Source organism: Micrasema longulum, unplaced genomic scaffold (genome assembly GCF_059751315.1).
Source record: "Micrasema longulum isolate JH-2025_06_02 unplaced genomic scaffold, ASM5975131v1 h1tg001856l, whole genome shotgun sequence".
NCBI lineage: Eukaryota > Metazoa > Arthropoda > Insecta > Trichoptera > Brachycentridae > Micrasema > Micrasema longulum.
Genome location: NW_028279030.1, coordinates 124,305 through 146,661, shown reverse-complemented (window position 1 = coordinate 146,661; position 22,357 = coordinate 124,305). Strand labels below are relative to the sequence as shown.

The 22,357-nt window shown below is 34.8% G+C and overlaps 1 protein-coding gene across 1 annotated transcript in view; it reads left to right on the top strand.

Annotated features, from left to right (window-relative positions):
- LOC148273726 (uncharacterized) overlaps window positions 1-21,626 on the top strand; it is a 101,813-nt gene extending 80,187 nt beyond the window's left edge. The window contains exon 2 of the mRNA XM_088238303.1: window positions 20,011-21,626. Within this exon, the coding sequence (XP_088094429.1) occupies window positions 20,011-21,544 (1,534 nt within the window). The 3' untranslated portion in view covers window positions 21,545-21,626. The remainder of the gene's footprint in view (window positions 1-20,010) is intronic.
- The last annotated feature ends 731 nt before the right edge of the window (window positions 21,627-22,357 follow it).

The window sequence follows — 22,357 nt, the reverse complement described above, 5'->3', positions numbered from 1 at the left end:
CAATAGTGAAGTGCTCCATATAAGAAACAATCGGAAGATCTCTTAAAGTGAGTAACAATTTCCATACAGTCCACTAAACTCGTATTCCCTCTGTTATCAGTGTACAATACCTGAGAGGCATTGAGCTGACCAAACAGTGTTGACAATCTTGATTACCAATTCCAAAATATTGCATTTCTTCTGGAGATGTCTTCGCACAAAGCGCTTCTTGGTGATTAATGCAACGATAAACAAGCATCTCGTGATGATAAAAACAGAACCTTTTCTCTTTCCGGTCACACTTTTAGTCCCATCTGTTGAAATCGAAACGATTTTATCGAGTGTAAGATGGTGTTTCTCTGTCCATTTAATTAACGACAGCGTTTGTAATATCCTCGCCACGTGTTTGACCTTTCAGTGGCAATAATCCTAAAAGTTCTTCTTTAGGACCCGTTGACAAAATAAGCGAAGATTGAAACTTGTGTGATCCGCACTCAAGTGTCTAAAGAGCCATATGCGGCTCGCGAGCCGCGGTTTGCCGACCACTGACCTAGGAGGGCAGGTTAACCCACAAAATGGTGCTAAGAAAACTACCAAAGTAATCTTACATCTTTGAGATTTGTATAAGCTGTGACAGTATTCAGATCCCTTTATGGAATGGCTCCAAGATATTAATCGGACTTCTGTAATACGGAAAATATATGTCAAGTAAAATCTACTCATAAATCAGCATTTGGTTCAGGCAGAGGAAAACTTGTCGGACTCCGGCGCTACTCAAACACTAGGTTCGGAGGTCATGATTTTGCAGAAGCCGACCCCTCCGCCTGGAACCAATTCCCTTCACACTTGCGAATTATCGACACATCATTAGATTACTCTCATACCCTCAAATTTAAAAACAAATGAATATTATGCAAGGATAGAAATGTTAACTGCCCTTGAGGTGATTTTTCACAAATATCGCAATGTGATTTACATTAGATTTAATTAATCGGTAATTAACCGATTGATTTAATCGGCCGATCGAATGTTACACAGTGTGTAATTCACTCGTCTCCGATTTTTCTTGTTAAGTTTAAATCTCCTTGAATTGGCTCGTGCAAAGGTAGCCACCATATATTTTTATTATTCCAGTAAATCAATGTATCTAATGTTAATTTATAAATTCAATAAGCTTTCGAAACAAACGATCGACTTATTTATTTAGCAAAAAACATACAGTACACATCTTTACAGAAAATGTTTTGATAAAACGTTACAAAACGAACTTGTCTCAGTTGAAAATTCACGCGGCTATCTGCTAACAATACATAAAAAAAACGGGTGTTGGCTGAAGTTAAAGCGTGCTGTGTTTCACTTACTACTTTTGAGAAGATTACTATCATTTTCGGAACCGCTAACTGTTTCAATCTTTTCTCTATTCTTGTTTCTCTCGTCACTAGAACAAAGATGTATCTCATGTTGTGATTGGTTGCAATTACTCTGGTTTATTCTAGCTGACCCATAATTTCCTTTCCATTCAATGGTCTTGCCAAAAATGTAATGAATTTGGCTAGCTGCCACTAAATCATTCAGCGTTACATGGGCACAATTGTTACGTGGAAAATAAATTATTGCAATAGTTTACATTTCAAACCACGAGTAGAATTTTCATTGTGTAATTATCGTTATCAATGAAATGGTTTCATAACACAATTATCGCGGCTTTAATTGATTCAATCCACCAAAGCGTGCTATGAACGTAGAAAGAAATAATAATTTTGGCCAAAAAGAAATGTCCCGTTATCAATTTAGCTTTTTAACTATTTCAAGTGTGCTCGAAGGTGTGAAGGGGAAGATAATATTTGATGATTGGCGAGGTTGCGAAAATGATATGATTGGTGAAACAATTAAAGGGAAAATCAACATAAAAGAACTAATGGTACAATTGTTTTTTTTATGTATGTTTGGACCCCTGTATTTAATAGCCTTAAGTGTCATGTACAAGGCTAAGGTACTCGGAAAATTCCGTTATTTTTTATCTTGGAAATGGTATTTTTGCTCACTGATTTTGGTTTATTACCTTTATGAGTTCAATCACAATTTTAAGTCTAAGAACAAAGGCGCGTGATAACTACTTTTAACGACAATGTGAATATCTGTTAAAGATATTCCATCTTTCCTGCATTCGGCTTCAAGATTATGGCGTTGTAAACTGAAAAATGAACACTGAAATTACAGATGTTCGATACTCTGTGAAGAAATATCATCGCATGGACAAAAGTTATCATTCCTTCATTTAAACCTATATAAGTATAGCTCCTTGTCCGGTAAAGATTTGGGTCGTTTTGAAAGTACTTTCGTGATGACGATGGAAGTTTGCTGCATCAGCCAGAGTTGGGAAAAACATTTTACCTGTAAAGAAGCGCGATAATGATCCTCCCAACGCTGCTGCGTATTTTGTTTTATACAGCGCTTGGCAAAGCTAAGGGGAAATTCTGAGAAGAAAGGTGCCGTTCTTTTACAAGTTGCGGCTCTTGGTGCGGCTCTTTACAAGTTGGTCAAATTGTTACATTCTATCAATGTATTTGTCTTCTTTTTTCCACATCATCTCTCTAACTGGAGTTGGTGGACATCATAAGACGCCTCCAAGAGACCCTATCGCCAGCTAACACCCTCGCCTCCTCCCACGTCCCTTAGTTCCGCCGAATAAAGCCGAAAGATTGTTATCGATGGCCTTCTAAGACGGCGGGAGCCCGTAATTGTGGTAACTTGGGTTAAGGATCTCCTGAGGCATGCGTAGCACCAGCGTGTTCAAACCAGGCCGACCGCCGCATCCTCAAAACGCTTGTTATAGTAGACTGCTGCGTTTGTTCTCGGACTTTAATGTTAATTATAAAATCAAACCACCTTACTCTTAAAACTCAGAAGTTTTAAATTTCGGTAAGGTGCCAAGATTCTTACCCATATCCGTAAGAGTACTGGCATTATACGAGAGTTAAATAATCAGCATCTCGTTTTGACCGAGTAAAAACTAGAACCAGCTTGTTGTTAAGTTGCTCCAGCAATTCCCAAGCGGGTTGCGAGTTCTTTTAGCATGATACCATTCTCAGTTATGTGAACTCCCAAGTATTTCAAGCTGTTCACTTTCTCGATGCTCTGCTCATTATTATAGAGGTTTACCGGGGTCAAGACAGGATTTTTCGCACATAATCTGGGTATTTATCTAAGTTCTTATTATTCCAGCTGTCCTTGGAAGACACGTGTTATTTGTAATCTTCCACAAATCCCTTTTTCTTGGTCTCTATGGAATTCATCTCGTTTGCTTATCTATCTTTTCACCCGAATTCCTACTATTTATTTTTTCTATACTTGGGAATTCATCTGGTTTCGCATAGTCTACCAACGTTTTTGCTATGCATTCGTGATCTCTCATGGGATTTATCTAAGTTCATCCGTTATTCTACCACATTCTTAACTTAGAATTACTTAAACTCCTGCTGCTTGATTTAGGCTTGGTCAGATTCTTCTAATTATTATTCGTCCCATTAGAGAATTCCCCTAATTATATCGTCTCACGATGATTCTTGCAAGCTATTTCTAGTCTACATTCATCCAGTTCACCAAGTATTTTACCAAAATTCTTAAAATCTGGTCTAATTTTATCTAGTTAACCAGTTTTTTCACCAAAATTCTTGCAACCTTTCATTGATCTACCAAATATAATTAACCTTTTCTACCTTTCATTCTTCTTCAATCAACCGAGACTCTTAAAACCTTTTTTCCGGGTATTTGAGAATAATTAATCTAATCATCATTCCCTTTCCGCACTTAATGGAGCTTGGGCACTGCATTGGTACACCAATCGCAACGTATCTCGATCATTTTTTCGTAACATGAAGGTAAGATGACCAGTCTTACTAAATATTCTGGTCTAAAACACCATTTACATATATGTTTCATATTAACCATGTCGGGAATCGAACCCGAGACCTCTTGCATGGTAGGCAAACCTGCTGACCAGTACACCACGAGGCCCTTATCTAAATAGTTGTTTAATTGTACTACATTCTAACTGCATGCTCACAAATTCAACTGCCTTTTCTTCACCCTATTATAATTCGGCTTTTTCAGACCTCCTCCATTTTCAATAAATTCACGATTTAATTCGTCCGTCTCAAATGAATAATGAAGCACCCATTAGAGTCTACAGCGTTGTTGGTGGCTCCGATTAGGGCCGTTATCATCAAAGTATTTGACCGACTGCGACAGTTAGAATGACACTCCCTGACCTTCCGACCACGTGACACGTGACACTTGGGTGAGCGCATGCGCAGTCTCGTCACCTTAATGTCACACTCTCAATCATCATTCAATTACGTCACCAGTGGCCAACACACTGCTTTCGCCATAGTGAGAAAAAATCTAAATACATAGATACACAATACAACGTTTTTTTTTTAAATGTTGTTAGAGTCGGAAAAAAAAAAAAATATTATTGTAAATTTCTAGCTTACTAGCTTACCGGCTTCGCTTCCATGGTATTAGGGAGGTTTATTATTATTTTTTATTCATTCAAAATTACACTAGCTTAAATAATAATTAACTTATTGAGGCTTTTTAGGCTATGCCCGTGTCAAGCCATAATAATTAACAATAAAAATACATAGTAAAATTAATTAGATTAAATTGTAATGACATGTGATGCAATATAATAAGAATATAGAAAAAAAGGTTTAAGTAATAAATAATAAAGTTCTCAAGAATACGATGCAAAAAAGATAATCAGAAATAATTTTTATAATATAAATTATACAAATTAAGAATCGCACATAATCAAATATACAAAATAATGGTATCGTCAAAACCAACAAAATAATAGTAAAATATAGTAGTATTAAAAAAACAAAATAAGAGTATCATTGAAATCAACAGAAAATGAATGTTTATATATAAACATAATTGAAATGATAATTGAGATATGTTTTCTAGAAACTCACTCAATACTATAGTAAGAAATATAAGAAATAGGAGCAATAAATCATATGCCAAATAATAGTACGTACTAAATCAAATAATACAAAAATATGTAATGAAAAAACATAAAAATATCAAGATATATAAAAAGCAAATAAAAGTAATAGTATGGAAGGAAAGCAGATTTGTACATTTTTGCTAATTGCTATTTTATAATATACAATATATATCATTTATATAATTAGTCAATTAATTAATTTTGTCATTTGACAATAATAATTTCCCAATGGAATGAATATTTTTTTGGGATAATAAGTAGCCTGTATTGATTGCCGGTCTTCCAAATATCGCTATGCAAAAAAACTAACTAACTTTGAAGGGTACAGGATATAAAGGACTGACGTCAAATAAAGAAATTCTCTTGGACATTAATATAAACATAATATATACGTAAATATAAAGGAAGCTGCTTAATGTAAACAGCCTAAAATGTTTTAGATCATCTGAAATCTGTACCTTAAAGGATAAACCACGTCAGTCACATTGAACGAAATTGTCAGGAAAAGAGAATTTGTAAATGTACGATTTTTCAAAACATTTTAACTTTTGAACCAAAATAATTTCAATCTCTAAAGAACTTTCAGTGTAAAAGAATTATTATTTTGAAAGTAATAATAGATATTCAAATACCGTATCCGGGGACAACTGATGTTTTTTGCATTAAAACAAAGTGGACTTCTGATTTTTATTTCAACTTAAAAACACATTTATATGACACGTATAAAATAGCTGATAACGATAATTTCTGCATTTTTTAACTTGCAAAAAGTGGACTCCCGTATTTTATCCTCCAAGGTACAGAAATAGTTGTCATTTATATTAAATTATCGCTTTATTTCCAGTTTTTAACTGGCATCTATCCATATCTTGGAAAGTACAGCCTTGATGCCAAATTTTATTAAACAGAAATGCAGATTCTGTGAACTGCCGTAAGATGGCATTATGAGTTTAAAACGCAGAAAAGTTGACATCCATCATTTATATTCTTTATTTATAAAATTATCATGGAAGTATGAATTGATATATCTGTACGTTAACGCTGAAAAGCTGGAAGTCACTTTTTTTGCAAAATTGAGTCATGTGTGAATGTCATTTAGCTCATATATTCGGATTCTATTAATGCTAAAAACATTGGAGTCATCCGGTATACCACTACTGAAATAGCTTGTTCTAAAACACCAGTAGTGCAGTAATAATACTCGCGCTTTCAACAAAATTCAATGGTTTGCTGGTATTAAAGCAGTGGATACCGAATAAATTCCACAATGTTTACAACAAACTACCTCTGACGCAGCGAAGGATTTTGCACAAGATCAATTCTTATTGTCATAATCTACCATACTGAACCACTTAGTCATTTTTTTTTGCCGTTAATATCATCATTTTACTTTGCTTTTTTTCACATACTGTTTACTTTCAATTTCTGTTTTATTGCTATTAATATCATGTCGTTAAATTTATATTTACCTGCTATATTCATAAATAATTCATGTTTTAATTAATGGCACGTAATTTTATGTTTTTGCTTAAAAAAACTTTTATAAATACATTGTTTTTTATTAAATATTCTACATTACTTTTTTTACTAAAGTCAGAGGAGGAATTAGGGCGCGGGCCGGTTAGAACAAAAAACATTGAAGTCTCATAGTTATTTAAATGTTTTTTTAAAAACTATTCTTATCAAAAGCCTATTAATCCAAAAACAGCATAAAATTGTGTTTTTACTTCGAGAGATACATTTGAAACAGTTTTACAACTTTAAACCGCTCTCCTGAACAATTTACCAAATGTGACTACCAGCATTTTAGCTTTAAGGTACGGATATTATCTTTTACGCTTTTTAAAAAATGACAAAGATGAAAGTATACGTTGTACATTTGAATGTCACGGTACACTCAGCTGGCCAATTATGTGGTGTAGGAGTCATATTCCATCTGATACAATGATTGTCTGATGTCAGTTGGCAACTAGACATTTAAATTACCCTTAATTCTGTCGGTTGCTCACTTCAAGTGGTCATTGACATGGACCAACGACATTATCAGGCCCCACCATTTCGATTCCCACCAGTTGCAACAAAAAAATCCACAATGGATCTAAGTGTTTCTTATTTATTTCATACAGATTCAGGGTAAAGGATTGTGCAAAACAGAATATTCACTGGGACGATTGCGCATGCGTAGACAAGATGAGAAAATCGTCCGCTAGAGTCGATTTCGCTAGATCTTTTGGCGCTAGTATTGAATATTATGATGCTGACGAGTATAATTTTTGCAGCGAATTTCTGTTTCTATAGCATATTTTTACTATCAATAAAATTACTAATTTATTTACACAATTTTTTACTTGGCAGTGCACTGCACTTATGCCCATACTAAGGAACCGCCTCTGCTTCTACTATACCACGAAGGTAAAGGTATGACTACTTTATTGACTACGAGGTTGTCAATTTTTTTAATGTTCGAGATTAGCAAAAATTTACAAATCTGCTTTCCTTCCATACGTTTTACTTTTATTTGCTTTTTATATATATTGATAATTTTTATGTTTTTCTTATTATGTATTTTTGTATAATTTAATTTAGTTCGTACTATTATTTGGCATATGATTTATTGCTCCTATTTCTTACTATAGTATTGAGTGAATTTCTAGAAAACATAACTCAATTATCATTTCAATTATGCTTTTATATATATATTCTTTTTATGTTGATTTAAATGATGCTCTTATTGTTTTTTTTTTAATACTACTATATTTTACTATTATTTTGTTGATTTTAATGATACCACTATTTTGTATATTTGATTATGTGTGATTCTTAAATTGTATAATTTATATTTAAAAAATTATTTCTGATTATCTTTTTTGCATTGTATTCATTGGAATTCGATTATTTATTACATTTACCTTTTTTTCTAGATTGCGATTCTATGTCATTATAATTTGATCTAATTAATTTTACCATGTATTTTTATTGTTTTTTATTGTGTCTTGACACGGGCATAGCCTAAAAAGCCTTAATAAGTTCATAAATATTTAATTTTGTAATTTTGAATGAATAAATGAATAAATCTTCCCATCATAATCGAGGCCCAGGACTCCACTGTGAACTGCTAATATCAGCATCCATGTATAAATATATCGAGTGCTCTCGTTCTGAAGTCCACCGCCCAAAGAATACATTTTGTCATGTCGATTTTTGTATCTCGTTCCTACCAAATCAACTGCCTCCACTCTTTCTAATTTGTGTAAAGTGTATAATTTATTACCCTATTATTAGGCTTGTGTACTAATCGTAAATATGTATACACATATCGCGGCTTGAATTATGAATCACCTATTCTACATCTCGTTGCTGAAGCCGGAGTCTACGTTCAAGGCGTGCGGGAGAAATGCGGTAATATGTTACGACGCTGCCCGGTTGAGTTTCGATAAAAATTGGCGCCTTGAAATTCAAGAATGTATTATTTTCTACGGAATGTGTTATACAGGTGTTCTTTAAACCCTGTCACATCCGAAACCACGATGATCAGCATGGTCAAGAAGACATATTGGCATATTAAAAAAATATTTAGAACGAAGAAAATTTGTAAAAATTAAATATTAAAAATAACAAATGGTTACTTACTTCTGCAGGGGAGAAGCAAGGGGGGTGCGGCCGCGTTAAAGGTGTGTCAGACCCCCCCTCCGCGTTTCTCTCCTGCAGAAGTTAGCAACCATTTGTTTTTTTAATATTTTATTTTTTTAAATTTTATTCGTTCTAAAAATTTATTTTAATGTGCCAATATGTCTTCTTGCTCTTACTGATCATCGTGGTTTCGGGTGTGACAGGGTTTTAAGAACACCCTGTATATTTTTTAGGTTTGATTTTTTGTTTCTTTTTTGTAATAGTCAGCTTGTTTGCCTACCATGCAAGAGGTCTCTGGTTCGATTCCCGACATAGTTGATATAAAATATTTATTTGAAAGAGTGGTTTTACACTAAAAATATTTCATAGTCCCTGGACTAGTACCTGAAGCGTGAGACTGATCATCTTACCTTCATGTAACTAAAATGTTCAAGATACGCTGCGATTGGTGCGCCATTGCAGTGCCCTGTGCACCATTGGGTGCGGAAAGGGAATGATGATAATTTATTTTTAAAAAAAAAAAATGGTCGTCAGTGATATAATAACATTTTATTGAAAATACGGTTTAAAGACAGACCAGCGAAGTTTCTAAATAAAAATTATACATATAAAATTGTGGTACAACAAAAGGGTGTGTTTATGTGTATTAGTATGAGAGGAGAGTATGTAGAGGTGTGTTTGTGTGTATTTGTGTAGGAGTAAGTGTTCAGGTATGTGTAAGTGTGAGCATTATTAAAAAGCAAGTGGAATCGTATCGCAGCCAAAAAGAATGAGTCTTAATTTATTTTTTAATAAATTAAGGAGCGTGTTAAATATATCAATAGATGAAAAAAAAGCATTATAGTTAGAGCAAGAACGATAGAGGAAAGAGTATTGTGTATAGTTAGTGGCTACAGACTGGCAGATGGAATAAATACTTATTTCTTGTCACGCAAAAGGGGACATTAAGATTAATTTTGGAGAGTAGGTCAAAAGAGTCTACTTTATTATTAAATAATTTATGTTAATAGCATAATTCAGATACAGTGCGTCTATTTTCAAGGGTAAAAAATCCATTTTGTTTGGCAGATTGGCTGTAAGTACAAAGCGTTTTATTGTTTTTATGATCTAGGTATTTTAAAAATTTTCATTGAACATTTTCAATCCTTTCTATGTTTGTGACGTATTGTGGGCTCCTCACAATGGATGCAAACTCCAAATTACTACGTACAAAAGTGTTGTATAAAGTTTTTGATGTATTTGGTTTTTTGAGGTTTGGAAATTCTTAAAAAGAAGCCCAGCATTTGGTAAGCTTTTTCAACAATAGAATTTATATGAGACCCGAACAGCAATCTATTATCAAGAATAACTCCCAAGTCTTTAATCTCGCTACATCTTGGAATTATCTTTGATCGTATAATTGTGCGTAAAAGTTTTTGTACGTTTAGTAAATGTCATTGAATAACATTTTGAGGCATTAATGTACAATTGATTTTTATTACAGTAATCAAATAGACGACCAAGATCTTCTTGGATGATGAAATCATATGTAAATAGTATTGTGTGCGTTTTTTTTATGAAACAGAGCTTTATGGTTTTCTTGTTATATTAATCCTTTAAAATATTTTACTATCTAATTTGATTTTTATATTTATTTTTTAATTGTTTTACACTTCTTTTGGATGTGTAATATAATTTTAGGGTTTTATTTTTGTTTTTAAATCTTGAAAAAATATATTAATATTATAATTTTTGAAAAAGACGTTTGTGCTGTATATGTTAATAAAATAATTGTAATATTCGTAAATATTGACCAGTTTATTTTTAAATTTTCGTTCTGGTTATTTTTTTATCTAAACCCAACCGGTCAGCGTCACACACTACCGTATTTCTTCCGTGCGCCTTAAACGTAGACCCCGACTATACTTAGCTGGTTTGGGCTCTAGTTATAATATACTCGTATGTGCCTCGATTCGTCATCAGATGATTTTCAACATCAGCGATATTTTGAGTTTATCGATCATCTGTGACATGTAGGTGAGGTGATCAGCCGTACACTCCCAGGGCCGCGATTATGAAGGCTATCTTTATCGGTACATATCGAGACGGTATAAAGTAAATCGATATTATAACTGAACAGTTTAAAAAAAAATTGTATACATATTATATTTTCATTATTGAAAACTTAATTTTACTTTGTAGACAAAATTAAAGATAAATGTTTATTTCCTAGTGTAAGCGTAATACGGGCCCTGGGCCGCAATTACAAACGCTATCTGCATCGGTATATATCGAGACGGTACACATAACTTTTCTACTATCTCTACCTTCCTCGGCGTGGCGAATTTTTATCAACCGACATGTCGATCCGTATTTTTATTACGTCATCTCAGACGTCATGTGATGGGCTTCGCACAATAGGTATATTTAATCAAACATAATTATAATACAACTAGCGGACCCGACAGACGTTGTCCTGCCCGAACGTTGTCAAAAGACTTTTCATTGATAATTAGGTACCTAGGTACTTGTAGGTGATTAAATTCCAAAACTAAAAATTGATAATATTCAAATATTGAATTTAAGTAGGAACCTAGGTACTTGTTTATAGTTGAATTCGTATTTTTTTTAATTCGGCATTCTTTTTGCAAACGTCAAACTCCGGTCTTCTCACCAACAGAGGGGTTACTAATGTAGGAATATGACTTTTAACAATGTATTGAATTTAATATTATTTTGGTGTGGCCAAAAATCCATATTTTTATCCGATTTCCCGCAACACTCGCCTTCCTCATTCGGAAAACCGGAAAACAGCCGACTTATTCTAAATTCAAACAGCTCAATTTGAATAGAGAATAGAGGTTCTAAATTTGAATGGCCGATCCTTGATTGGCCAGTGTACCGCTCGCCCAGCATTATGTAACTGTCTGTGGGTTTTAACATGATAAAGATATATTTAGAACTGATTTCCATGTGCACAGGTGGGCGTAGTGCTGTGCAAAGCATGTGCTGAAGGTCAATCAAGTTAACGAAACTAAATATTTCAAGATCGAAATTGTCATAAAATTGCCTTCAAAACGAATATGGTGTTTGCTCAAGATTTGACATCTCAATTAATCGTATTTCTAACTGTGTATCACCATCATTTCGTTATCCACACCCAGTGGCGCATAGGGCACTGCATCGGTACTCCAATTTGCCGCGTTTCTGGGTCATTTTTGTTACATTGAATATAATATGCTGATCTGGGTTTACTCCGTATGGATGGCAGATCCGGCGGCGGGGCGAACGGATTTTTAAGTCCGAGTAAACAAAAATCTTTTTCTTTTATTTTTTTACTATTTCTTAATTATTGTTTTTTTTTTACGTGTGGAATGATGCGGGGTGGCTTTTTAAATGTACGCTTTTTTTTCTTTTTTTTTTGACATTGTATTTAGTAATGTATAGAAAACTATAATTGGCCTATAATTTTGGTTTATTTGTAAATATTGTATTTTTGCTAACATGGCTGTTTTTTTTTTTTTTTAAATAAATACAAATAAAATAAATAAATAAAATAAGGTGATCAGTCTCATCGGCAGGCGCCGTGGCGCAGTGGGTTAAACGGTTAACTGTAAAACTGGCGTCGCGAGTGAAACTCCCGCCAATTAAAAGAAAAAAATTAAAGGTTTTATTTGTGTGGAAGTTCTGTTTTTTTCTGACTAAAACTAAGCCAAATTTTTATTTTAATGCATCGTATTATCGGTGATATGTTTTTTTACGTTTTGTATTTCTGAAATTACTCCGCGTGTGACGTCTCAAGTTCCCTTCCGCTTCTCCTTGGTCAGTTCTGCCGATTGGTCGTTGACTTACCGTAATCCAGAAATAACTCACAACTCTCTCGTCATTATTTGATTCATATGAACTACTGACGTCGTTCAAAGTATTTTGTTTTTATTAAAATATTTATTATTATTTATTTCATACATTTTAACAAACTTTGCCCTATAGTTTAATGCTTTAACCGCGCGTAATAAAACATTTTTTATATCCAATTTCCCGTTGGACTCAACTTCTTCATTGGATTGCCATTGCAATAAATCTTCCAGTCATGTCAAAAACAGGCAGTACCGAAGGAATTGTATAACAAGATGGATAAATTTGGAAGAAGCTAGAAATGGATGTCAGGATAGACGTAGGTGGCGGTCCATCCTCTCTGCCTAATTGCGTGATGGTAGCAGTAGTAATAATTAGGATGGTATTCGCATCATTATAATATTCAATTCGATTCGATTCATTTATTAAAAATAAATATAGATAACAAAATAAAATTAAAGACGTATGTATTATAAAAATAAAAAAAAATACATAATAAGACTCTTGTCGAAATAGGAGAATCCTGCTCCGAAAACCCCTTCAAATACATGGAACAGATCAACATCCAGAGCGATGTTGCTCGGCATGGCGGTAGCCCTTCCTACAGGTATAACCATCGGCATGTTGGTCCTGTATATCGGAGTATGAAACAATCTATGCTGACGCTGTCTTTGGTAATTATCAGCAACATACAAACCAATGCTCATCAAAATTTCAGAATTATCAACCATACCGCGCAACAGTCAATAAATGTGTGCAGTCAAATACACTTTCCTTCTAGTCTCTAAACTATTGTAGCCAAGCATGCCCCGGAGAAACTCGGTCGGGTAGAGCCAAAGATAATACCTGCGCTCTCTCACGTAGAGAGATATCAGAAACTTCTTTTGGATTATTTATATCATAAGAGGGTACTTCAGTTCATGTGGCTCCCAAATTATCGAGCCACTTTCAAATCTACTTTGCACCGGGGAGTTGCAAAGTCTACCACTATGCCTCTCTCTTCGATGGCGCTACAGCCTATATCGAGCTTTGACCTCCTGCAACTTTCGCCTCCAGCTCTGTCTGTCCTCAGCCGCCGTCTTCCAATTTGCCACCTGGAGAAACTGCGCTGCATCCTTTTTCACTTCATCCTTCCATATCCTGGGTCTTCCCACTGATCTCCTTCCACCCGGCTGTCCGCTCATTAATCTTTTAGGAACAAGTGAATCAGGCATTCTCTGTACATGTCCGGCCCATCTTAATCTAAGCTACTTCATATATGCCGAGATACTCGGGGCCTGGTATATATTGTACAGTTCTTCGTTATATCACTATGCCAAGGCGTAAGTTTATACCAGTTATGAGTAAGGCCTTTGTTGGTATATTTTCGCACGGTGTAACGGGAGCGATCTACAAGACTTGTGTCCCCACGTCCGCCATTTTGAATGATGCCGTAATAAAAAGCAATAAAACCAATTTGTGGTCATTTCGTTTTGTGTGATGCTCTTGTAATACAGATTGACATTCGTTATTAAAGCGGGATGTCCCTGATCAAAGATTCTCAAATATGGAATATTGATAAGAGCAGCTGGTCCAAGAAGAAATTTAAGAGCCGTTTACAAACGAACCATCACGCCGTTTCCCCGTAGGGGTGTAGGCAGAGAGGAAAGAATGTCATATCACTCTGTCTTTGCATACAGACCTCGCTCCCTCTACATTCATACATCTTTTCATGCACGCACGCCGAAAAATCTCTGACGTCACACGCGGAGTTATTTCAGAAATAGAAATCTTTAAAAAATCATAGCAGTGATAATACGATATATAAAAAAAATAAAAATATATATTTGGCTTAGATTAATAGTATTTTAACAAAAAAAAAATTAAATACGCCGAATTTTCTCATTGAGCAATTTTGAAAAAAAAACGGCGTTTTATAATGGCTAAATCGTACGATTTTTTTACTTTTCATCAGACCACAGCCTTAACAGATTTGTAAAACAACTATTTGAGAATGCTTGAAGATATAAATTATACCAGTATAAATGGTTAATAGCTGACCTAACTTTACTCTTAAGACGAATTCTTTATTTAAGATTAAACGAAGGTACCTGGTACATGTATATTATCTATTCTGTTTTGGCCTCATTTTTTATGCGTCCGATTTGACCAAGTTCATAAAATTTTAAGAACTAAACCAAGCCATACTAAATAGAAAAAACGCATGTAGACTGCGTGAATAAATGTGTGTATCTCCGCAGCAGAGTAAGGCATGTTTTTTTTTTGCATGCCTTGACATTTCTTTAGCCTGCCCTGATAATCCGGTCAGGCTACGATACTGGAACCAAAATAGAGGTATTTCATTGTTCATTACGAAAAAAAAACACATGACAGAAATGGTAATATAAACTTTAATATAATTAAGAAAATTTCTTTATTAAAAAAGTATTGGAGTTATTAACCATTTGAAACCTGAATTAAATCTGGAAGTTGTAAAAAATATTTGATGCTTGATAAGAAAATTATTTAAACATTTTTTATGTATTTTTTATATTTTTATTCCTAATGGTTTAGAAGTTACTGCAATGTTCGATTGAACATGCATTTGGTCTCAAAGGGTATTTTTTTATTAGCAATTTAACAATTACAAATACATACTAAAATCACTTTATTAATTTTAAAAAATACAGTTACTATTTATTTATTTATTTATATATACGCCCAGTGGGTATTTTTATGGACACATTTATGCATAGAAAATTATTATTAAAAAATTAGAAAGACTCAATGGTTTATAGTAGACTTTGTGGGAGTGGAAGCGGGAGAGGGGTGTTTATAATTGAATTTGATTCAGTGATCGTTTAAAAGAAGACAACTTGTTATCAAAGAAATCAAGACTGGTATGTTTGTTGGCAGACCTAAGAATTCTGGGCATAGGGGAATGAAAACCATAGTAAGTTATATGGTTATCGGTATAAAAGAGTAAGTTTTGTCTGAGGTTTCTAGTTTGGATATTTCATTTTATTGAGCTCAGTAGTTCAGGCGCATCAAATCAAAATGAAGTTAGAGTTAATTATTTCAAATACTAGGCTTGTATGTGAAATAATTCAATCAGATGAATCTCTTCACAACAATAAAGGTTTCAGCTCTTAACCTCACTTAAATCAACAAATGGAAGAATTGAAGAAATGTGGATGTTCAAACATAGGCAAAATGGTGAATGTTACACAGTGTGTAAAGTGGCCACTTCAACCAGCCAATGACAGGCCATAAGCCCTGTAAATGCCTAGTCTTCCATATTCCCTTATTTAAGGTATTCTCCATCTCTGTTGTAATTTGTTAAAACCAGTCTCTTTTGAAATATCAATCCGTGTATATAAGTTATGGTGTATGGATTCCAGGAAGTCTATATTTTAAAGTGCATTGTACACAAGTCAAATGTAACATTTAAGGAAATTGAACATTTTTATATAAATTCAATTGATTTGTCAATACAACACTCGATTTGAGAATCCTAAGAATTTGTGACACGGTTATTAAAAAAAAAATACTAGACATTATTCTTCGATTTTTAAGAGAGTTTATTCCATGGTACTGCATACTTTTCGCGTGGTTAGAGAAGTAAATGTTTACCCGGTAGTCGACCTGCTTAAAAAAAGTTTTAGGCCTCTCTAGTCTATTAATACTTACATTATAGTAAGGTGACCAAATAGGAGCACAGTATTTTAGCTGGGGACGAACAAATGTTTTGTAAAGTTCTTCATGTCTCTGCATGTTTAAATGGTTTCAATGCCCGCATAATGAGTCCGACCATTTAATTTGTTTTTTCAGGACTGATTCAATATGAATATTAAACATGAGATTCGTATTAGCAATAACACCTTAGTCGCGAATTTGACTATCTATTATAGAGATCGGGGTGTTTTAGAGTAAGGAAAGCTGATCGTCGTTTGTTTTATTTTGGATACATTACCAAATTTAATGTATTCATTGTTTATCATTTGTCAAAGTCAAAAACATTCCAACTGTTGTGTTTTTGTTCACTCGTTTCATAAAGGTGCTTTTATCTCAATTTCACTTTTCTATGGCTGGCTGCTTTCTGCATAACTGCGTTTAATTGTTGTTGCGATTTCAGTACTAATGCAATTTACTATGCACCGTTTGTCGACGATAAAATAAGGAAACGATCTAACACTGCGGCTGCGAATTTCAAGCTGGGTTGGTAGAAATTTTCCAAGACGTCAAAAGTATGTATAGTATTATAATGACATTTATTAGAATTTAATTCAAAGACTCCATTTATAAGTTCATCATATTTATTATTTACATTGTTAATAATATTAATGTCCTAGCGAAGGCTAACTAGTACCTACTATGTGGTTTGAAAGTGCATAATTTATATTTAAATGCAAAATAATCAGCTACATTATGGTTTAAGGTTTGCCATTTCTTACATACTTACTCGTATCGCAATAAATATTGACATTAGGATAAACTTGATTATGCACTTTGATAATCATGCAATGTTTAGGAGAATTCCATTATACGTCAATAATCATATAGTATGTATAATATATAAAAAGGTAAATTATCTAAATAATTCCGTTTTATATTGTAACGTATATATGTCATCTTGCCCCGTTTTTAAGCACCGCGAAAATACTTACATTTCCGACAGTATAATTTGTAGTGTCGGTAAACATCGGCCCGTAATCTGGCAACAAAAATCTTTGAAACCGCGTCATTTGCTCAAAATATACTTTCGGAAACGTAAGTATTTGCGCGTTGCTTAAAAACGGGGCAAGATGACATATTTACGTTACAATATATATATATATAATTATATTTATTTTATTTAAATTATTTATTAACAATTCTTGATGGAATTCTATTGTAATGTAAAAAAGTAAATTCATTTAAAAATACTTGGTACACTCCCACTTATTTATTTGACCAATTAGCGCTTTCACCCTCTAATGGGCATCTTCAGACTGGTGAATATTATACAGTGTAAGGATAATTTATATAAAACTAAATATTTTCTTAAGTGTAGGTACATTTAAAAATAAGTTGAAAAAGATACGATACGCAATATTTCAATGGAACAGAGTGAGACAAATTATTGAAACATGTGTTGGCGGTGTTCTTTTAGAGAAGATTATATTATTTTTTTTATTATTTGAAAAATTTATTTATAAACCCTTACGGATTACATTAATTAAACAATATATTTTTTCTTTTTTTAAACTCATATTCTTTTGTTAATGATAATATTACATCTCCTTTCTTTTCCTTAATCTCTCCTCCTTTCCTTTTTCCTCTTTTTTCCTTTTTCCTCTTTTTTCCTTTTTACCATTGAGTAATAGTTTTGATTTAAGGTAATTTATAAACAAATACGTTATTTCTATTTTTATATATCTTTAGCTTTTTTTCTATTGAATATGTTCTATAACTTGAAATGTAAAAATAAAACTGTTATTTTATTGGTTGGTTGGAAGAAATTGCCATTTGGCAATAAGCCCGCCAATGTACAAATAAAATTATGTACAAAAAGTTTAATAAATAAATAAATATTTTTAACATCTTCTGTAAAGGTTGTCTGAGTATTTAGTTGAGTTTTGTCTAATAGTTTATTGAATGAATTTGGTCCCTGGTTCATTAGTCTCGTTATAGAATGTTGGATATGATAAAGAGTTCTTTAGTTGCTGTTAGATAAGGGACGTCATATACTAATTTTAATATTTTATTTTGCTGTCTTTGTAATCCATTTATATAATTTTAATCTCCTGTTGCCCACAATAGTTAGCATATAATATAGTTTTTGCATAGACTTCAGTCATTTCATATATTTTTTTCGCGAACGTAATAAAAATAGGCGCCCAAGGATCGCTTCCCATCCGTTTCAAGAAATACATTTATTTTGTTCTCAATTGGTCTAGGTTTTGTAGTGTATTTTACATAACTTTTTTTTATTTTTTAAAAATATTTTTTATTTTATTTTTTTGTTTTTTTAACAATAAACATAATAATAAAACAGAGTATTAAAAAAAATAAAGCATAATTGCATATCAACAAAATACATATTAATAGAAAAATAGTAAACAAAAAATCCCACAAAGGCATTGCCTGTTCGTGGGTATACAAGAATATGTTAATGAATTTTTGCTCCTATAATAAACAATGGATAGTTTTTTTTATTTTTTTTTTATTTATTGAATATTTTTTTTTTTACAAAATACATTTTTGAAATACAAAATAGGTAAATATTTAGAACACCTTATATATAACGTTTCTACCTCTCTAATAAAGTAGATACTTGTGTTTAGAGAGGGAGTTCGTTTCGCATTTTTTTTTTTCAACAAAGTAAATTAAAACAAAGTAAATTAAAATTAAAAATAGTTATGTTAGAATATTTTTGTATAACATAAGAAAGAAAAAATAAAATATTATGTTAAAGATAATGTGGTACTTCTTCCATATCCTCTATTTCCCACGAGCTGAAAAATAAAACCGTTTATCCAAACTAATTTAAGGCATAATTCCTTCATATATACGGTGTCTTGAAAGTATATAAAGATATTTTGTGCTGTATAATTGATATGATGATATATTGCAAATAATCTATTTAATTTAATTTACCTTTTTTTCTTCAAATAAACCGAGTTGTGGTCTTGCGGTAGTGTTGTGGCCAAAGTTCCGATCTTCAAATCCCACTCCACTATAACTCAATTCCCAGTTATTTACGATTTTTAGGAAATGGTCCGAAAATGGAAATATTAGTTGTGGGTTTCTCTTTTCTATTTTTTTTAATACACAAATATAGGGATAAGTAAAATATCTTTCCCGTTCATACTAAACCAGGATTTGTCTTAACCCCTCGTATCCCGGAGCCGTGTAAACGCGTGATTATATAACCACGCGTTGCGTCCCGGTCCCGTGTTTTCACGTGGTTTACCAGCTGTCCAAAAAAGTGCATTTTATTGACATCTAGTGACTTTTATCAATAATTTTTCGCTGCTGGTAAATTACGTGGAAACACGGGGCCGGGACACGACGCGTGGTTATTATGATCACGTGTTCACACGGCTCCGGACTCCGGATACAAAGCACAAAAAAAGGAGTGAGACCCTGTATATGTGCGAACATTGCAATGTGGCTCTCCATAAAGGCAAATGTTGGCAAAACTATCATACAAAAATGACTTGTTAAATTGTTTCAAATAAATTTGAGGAGTTTCAATTGATTTAACCCAGTATTTTCATAATTATGCCACTTTTAAAAAACCCTTCACAAAGCATGAAATTTCACAAAAATGGGCCGGGCACAGGGTAAGTTTTATGTGTATTCGGCCGGTGCTCAAAATGTTAATAAAATTCCTCTTGAGTTCAATCTTGTATCTACAAAAATATATTAGAAATATGGGTAAATGTAGGTTCTTGAACTTCCATGTCAATCGTTACCTTTCACAAAAAACAACACGTGTTCCTTAATAAAATCCTTAGCTCGAGCCCATAAACACACATTGAAAATATCGATATTTGATTACAAATTTAAAAGATTTTTTTTTTTTTCAGATTCGTGATGAACCTCCTGGCGGGGAACCTAATCAGCTGCCTGTTCTTGGGCGCGCTGCTGATACTCAACCCCGTGCTGGAGCCCTGGGGCCCTGGCTGCGCAGCCGCCGAGGGGGGCGCCGCCCTGGCCGCCCTGGCCGGGCCCCTCGCCGTGCTGCTCATCGCCGGGGACCAGTTCATGGCGGTCACGGACCCTCTGCACTACCACTCCAAGGTCAGCTACGCCAAAGCCACGCTGGCGGTCTGCATCCAGTGGACGCTGGCGATAGCGTTCGCGGTGACCACCGCCGTCGTCCCCAGCACTCGACCGAGCGTGTGGAACCTTTGCGGGGCGCGGCACGGCACAAGCGCCGCTTACGACATCCCGAGAATCGTCAACTCCTCTTTCTTCCTCGTCTTGGTTTGTTCTTCCCTGCTCGCGGTGTGCTGGATGTACGTGAGGATTTCCGTCGCCGCGCATAAGAGCGCCAAGCCGCCCGCTGCGCCGCCACCGCTGATGTCGCTGAAGATCGACCGCTCGCCGAAGGAAGACCCCAAAACGGAAGAAAGCGTCGGGCTCTTGATGAGTTGCGACAAGAAGTCCGTCGGCAGCGAGAGCAGCGAAAGTGCTACTGTCGCGCAGCCTCCTCCGATATACGAACCGGCGCTGTCGCGATCTCTGAGAAGCGTTTTATTGGATGTCAACAGACCGTTCCCTGCTCCCTTGTGCTTGAAGCTCACGCATGAGAAAGAAAGGAAAGGATTATCTCACGACGATATTTATAAGATCACGCAGACGTTACCGTCTACCGGACTGAAGACCGTCCGCTCCAGCCCCAACTTCGGCTCCAGCGACTGTCGAGTGCCGTCTCCTCCTCCGAGATGCGCTTCTTCCTACATGACGTCTCTGCGATGCCGTATATCGAACGCGTCTCTCTTTAGATACAAGGAAGAATCTAGAGCCGCTCGTATTAGCTCTTTAGTGATCATTCTCGCTCTGAGCACCCAACTCCCCGCGGCCTTGATCCAGGTAGTTCCTGCGATCGGGCTGACGGGGATCTACGCTCTCTTCGTGGGAGTGACGATATCCCCTTTCGTGTTCGCGTACCGAAGCACGAGGATCAAAGAAGAATTGTGCAGGTTGTGCTGTCGGAGGTCTTCGGAGGACATGAGTCCGCTCCCAGCGCCCTTGCGGAGGGCGTCTTCTTTGAGTACAGAGAGGAGCTGGAGAGCTTCTAGAAACTCGTCTCAGAAGGCGTGGAAGCTTCTGCGAGCGTTCGCGGCGGAGAGCGAAGCCCGCGGGAAGCACGTCCCGGACTTGCTGAGCTGTCCCCCTGGGAAATCCATCTTGAAGCGGGTCCGCGCGCAGTCCAGAATATGGGGTCGCAAATCCCAAAGATGCAAGTTCTTCCAAGACTCGCAACTGGCCGCCGACCCTGACACGATTATAAGGAGAAACTCCCTCGAACTCCCGACCAAGAACTGCCTGGAGAGTATAGTGATCGGATCCCTCGGCAACGCGGACAGCAGCCAGGCGACCAAGGATGTCCGGTGACCGAGTTCTCTATAAACATTACTACTGTGATATTAATATAGTGATTGCCTCTCTATGAATTAAGTATTTAAAAGATGCTATAGACGAGAATGTGTTTTAAGTCAATGTGATTTTAGGTAATGTTCATTTTAGTCCATTTTGTGTCGAAAGCAAGGTGGGGACAGTGATATTAGATCATCTATTTAATTATATTATTTATACCGTATATTAATTTCTAATGGAAGATTAAGATATAAATTCCTTCTACATCAAACTGGAAATGGAAGTATTTGCGCAGTTAGCGTGACATTGCATAGTTCTAGCAGAATTAAACTTTCAGCTAGTTTTGAGAAATTACCCAACGCGGTGTTGGATTCGTTGCCATGGCTTCCCTTCTTGTTACCATTAGAATTTAACTTAATCCTTCGCTTCTCGGAGCATTTCAATGTTCGAATATGCAACACTGTAATTACACGTAGTATTTAGATAGGTGACTTTGCTATTTTTCATTTGAATCGAACGAACGCAATTATTACCGAGCCAAAATGACCCAAACAATTTTACTCTGCCTGACAAACTGCATTCATATTATTGTAATGTCTTGAATGATTTGACCACCTGATTTGATACCTTCAACCGGTTATTGTATCGATTTCAACTATTAAATTAACCGATTGTTTTTTCCGACACATTGACAAAATTTTTTGTTTCCTATAGCAGAATCTTTTCTTATTAAAACATGTATTAAAAAATATTATTTAGAGGTGATTTTGATACGGGCATTAAAATTTTGAAGCAACGATATAAAACATCAAACATTTTTAATTAAAAAGA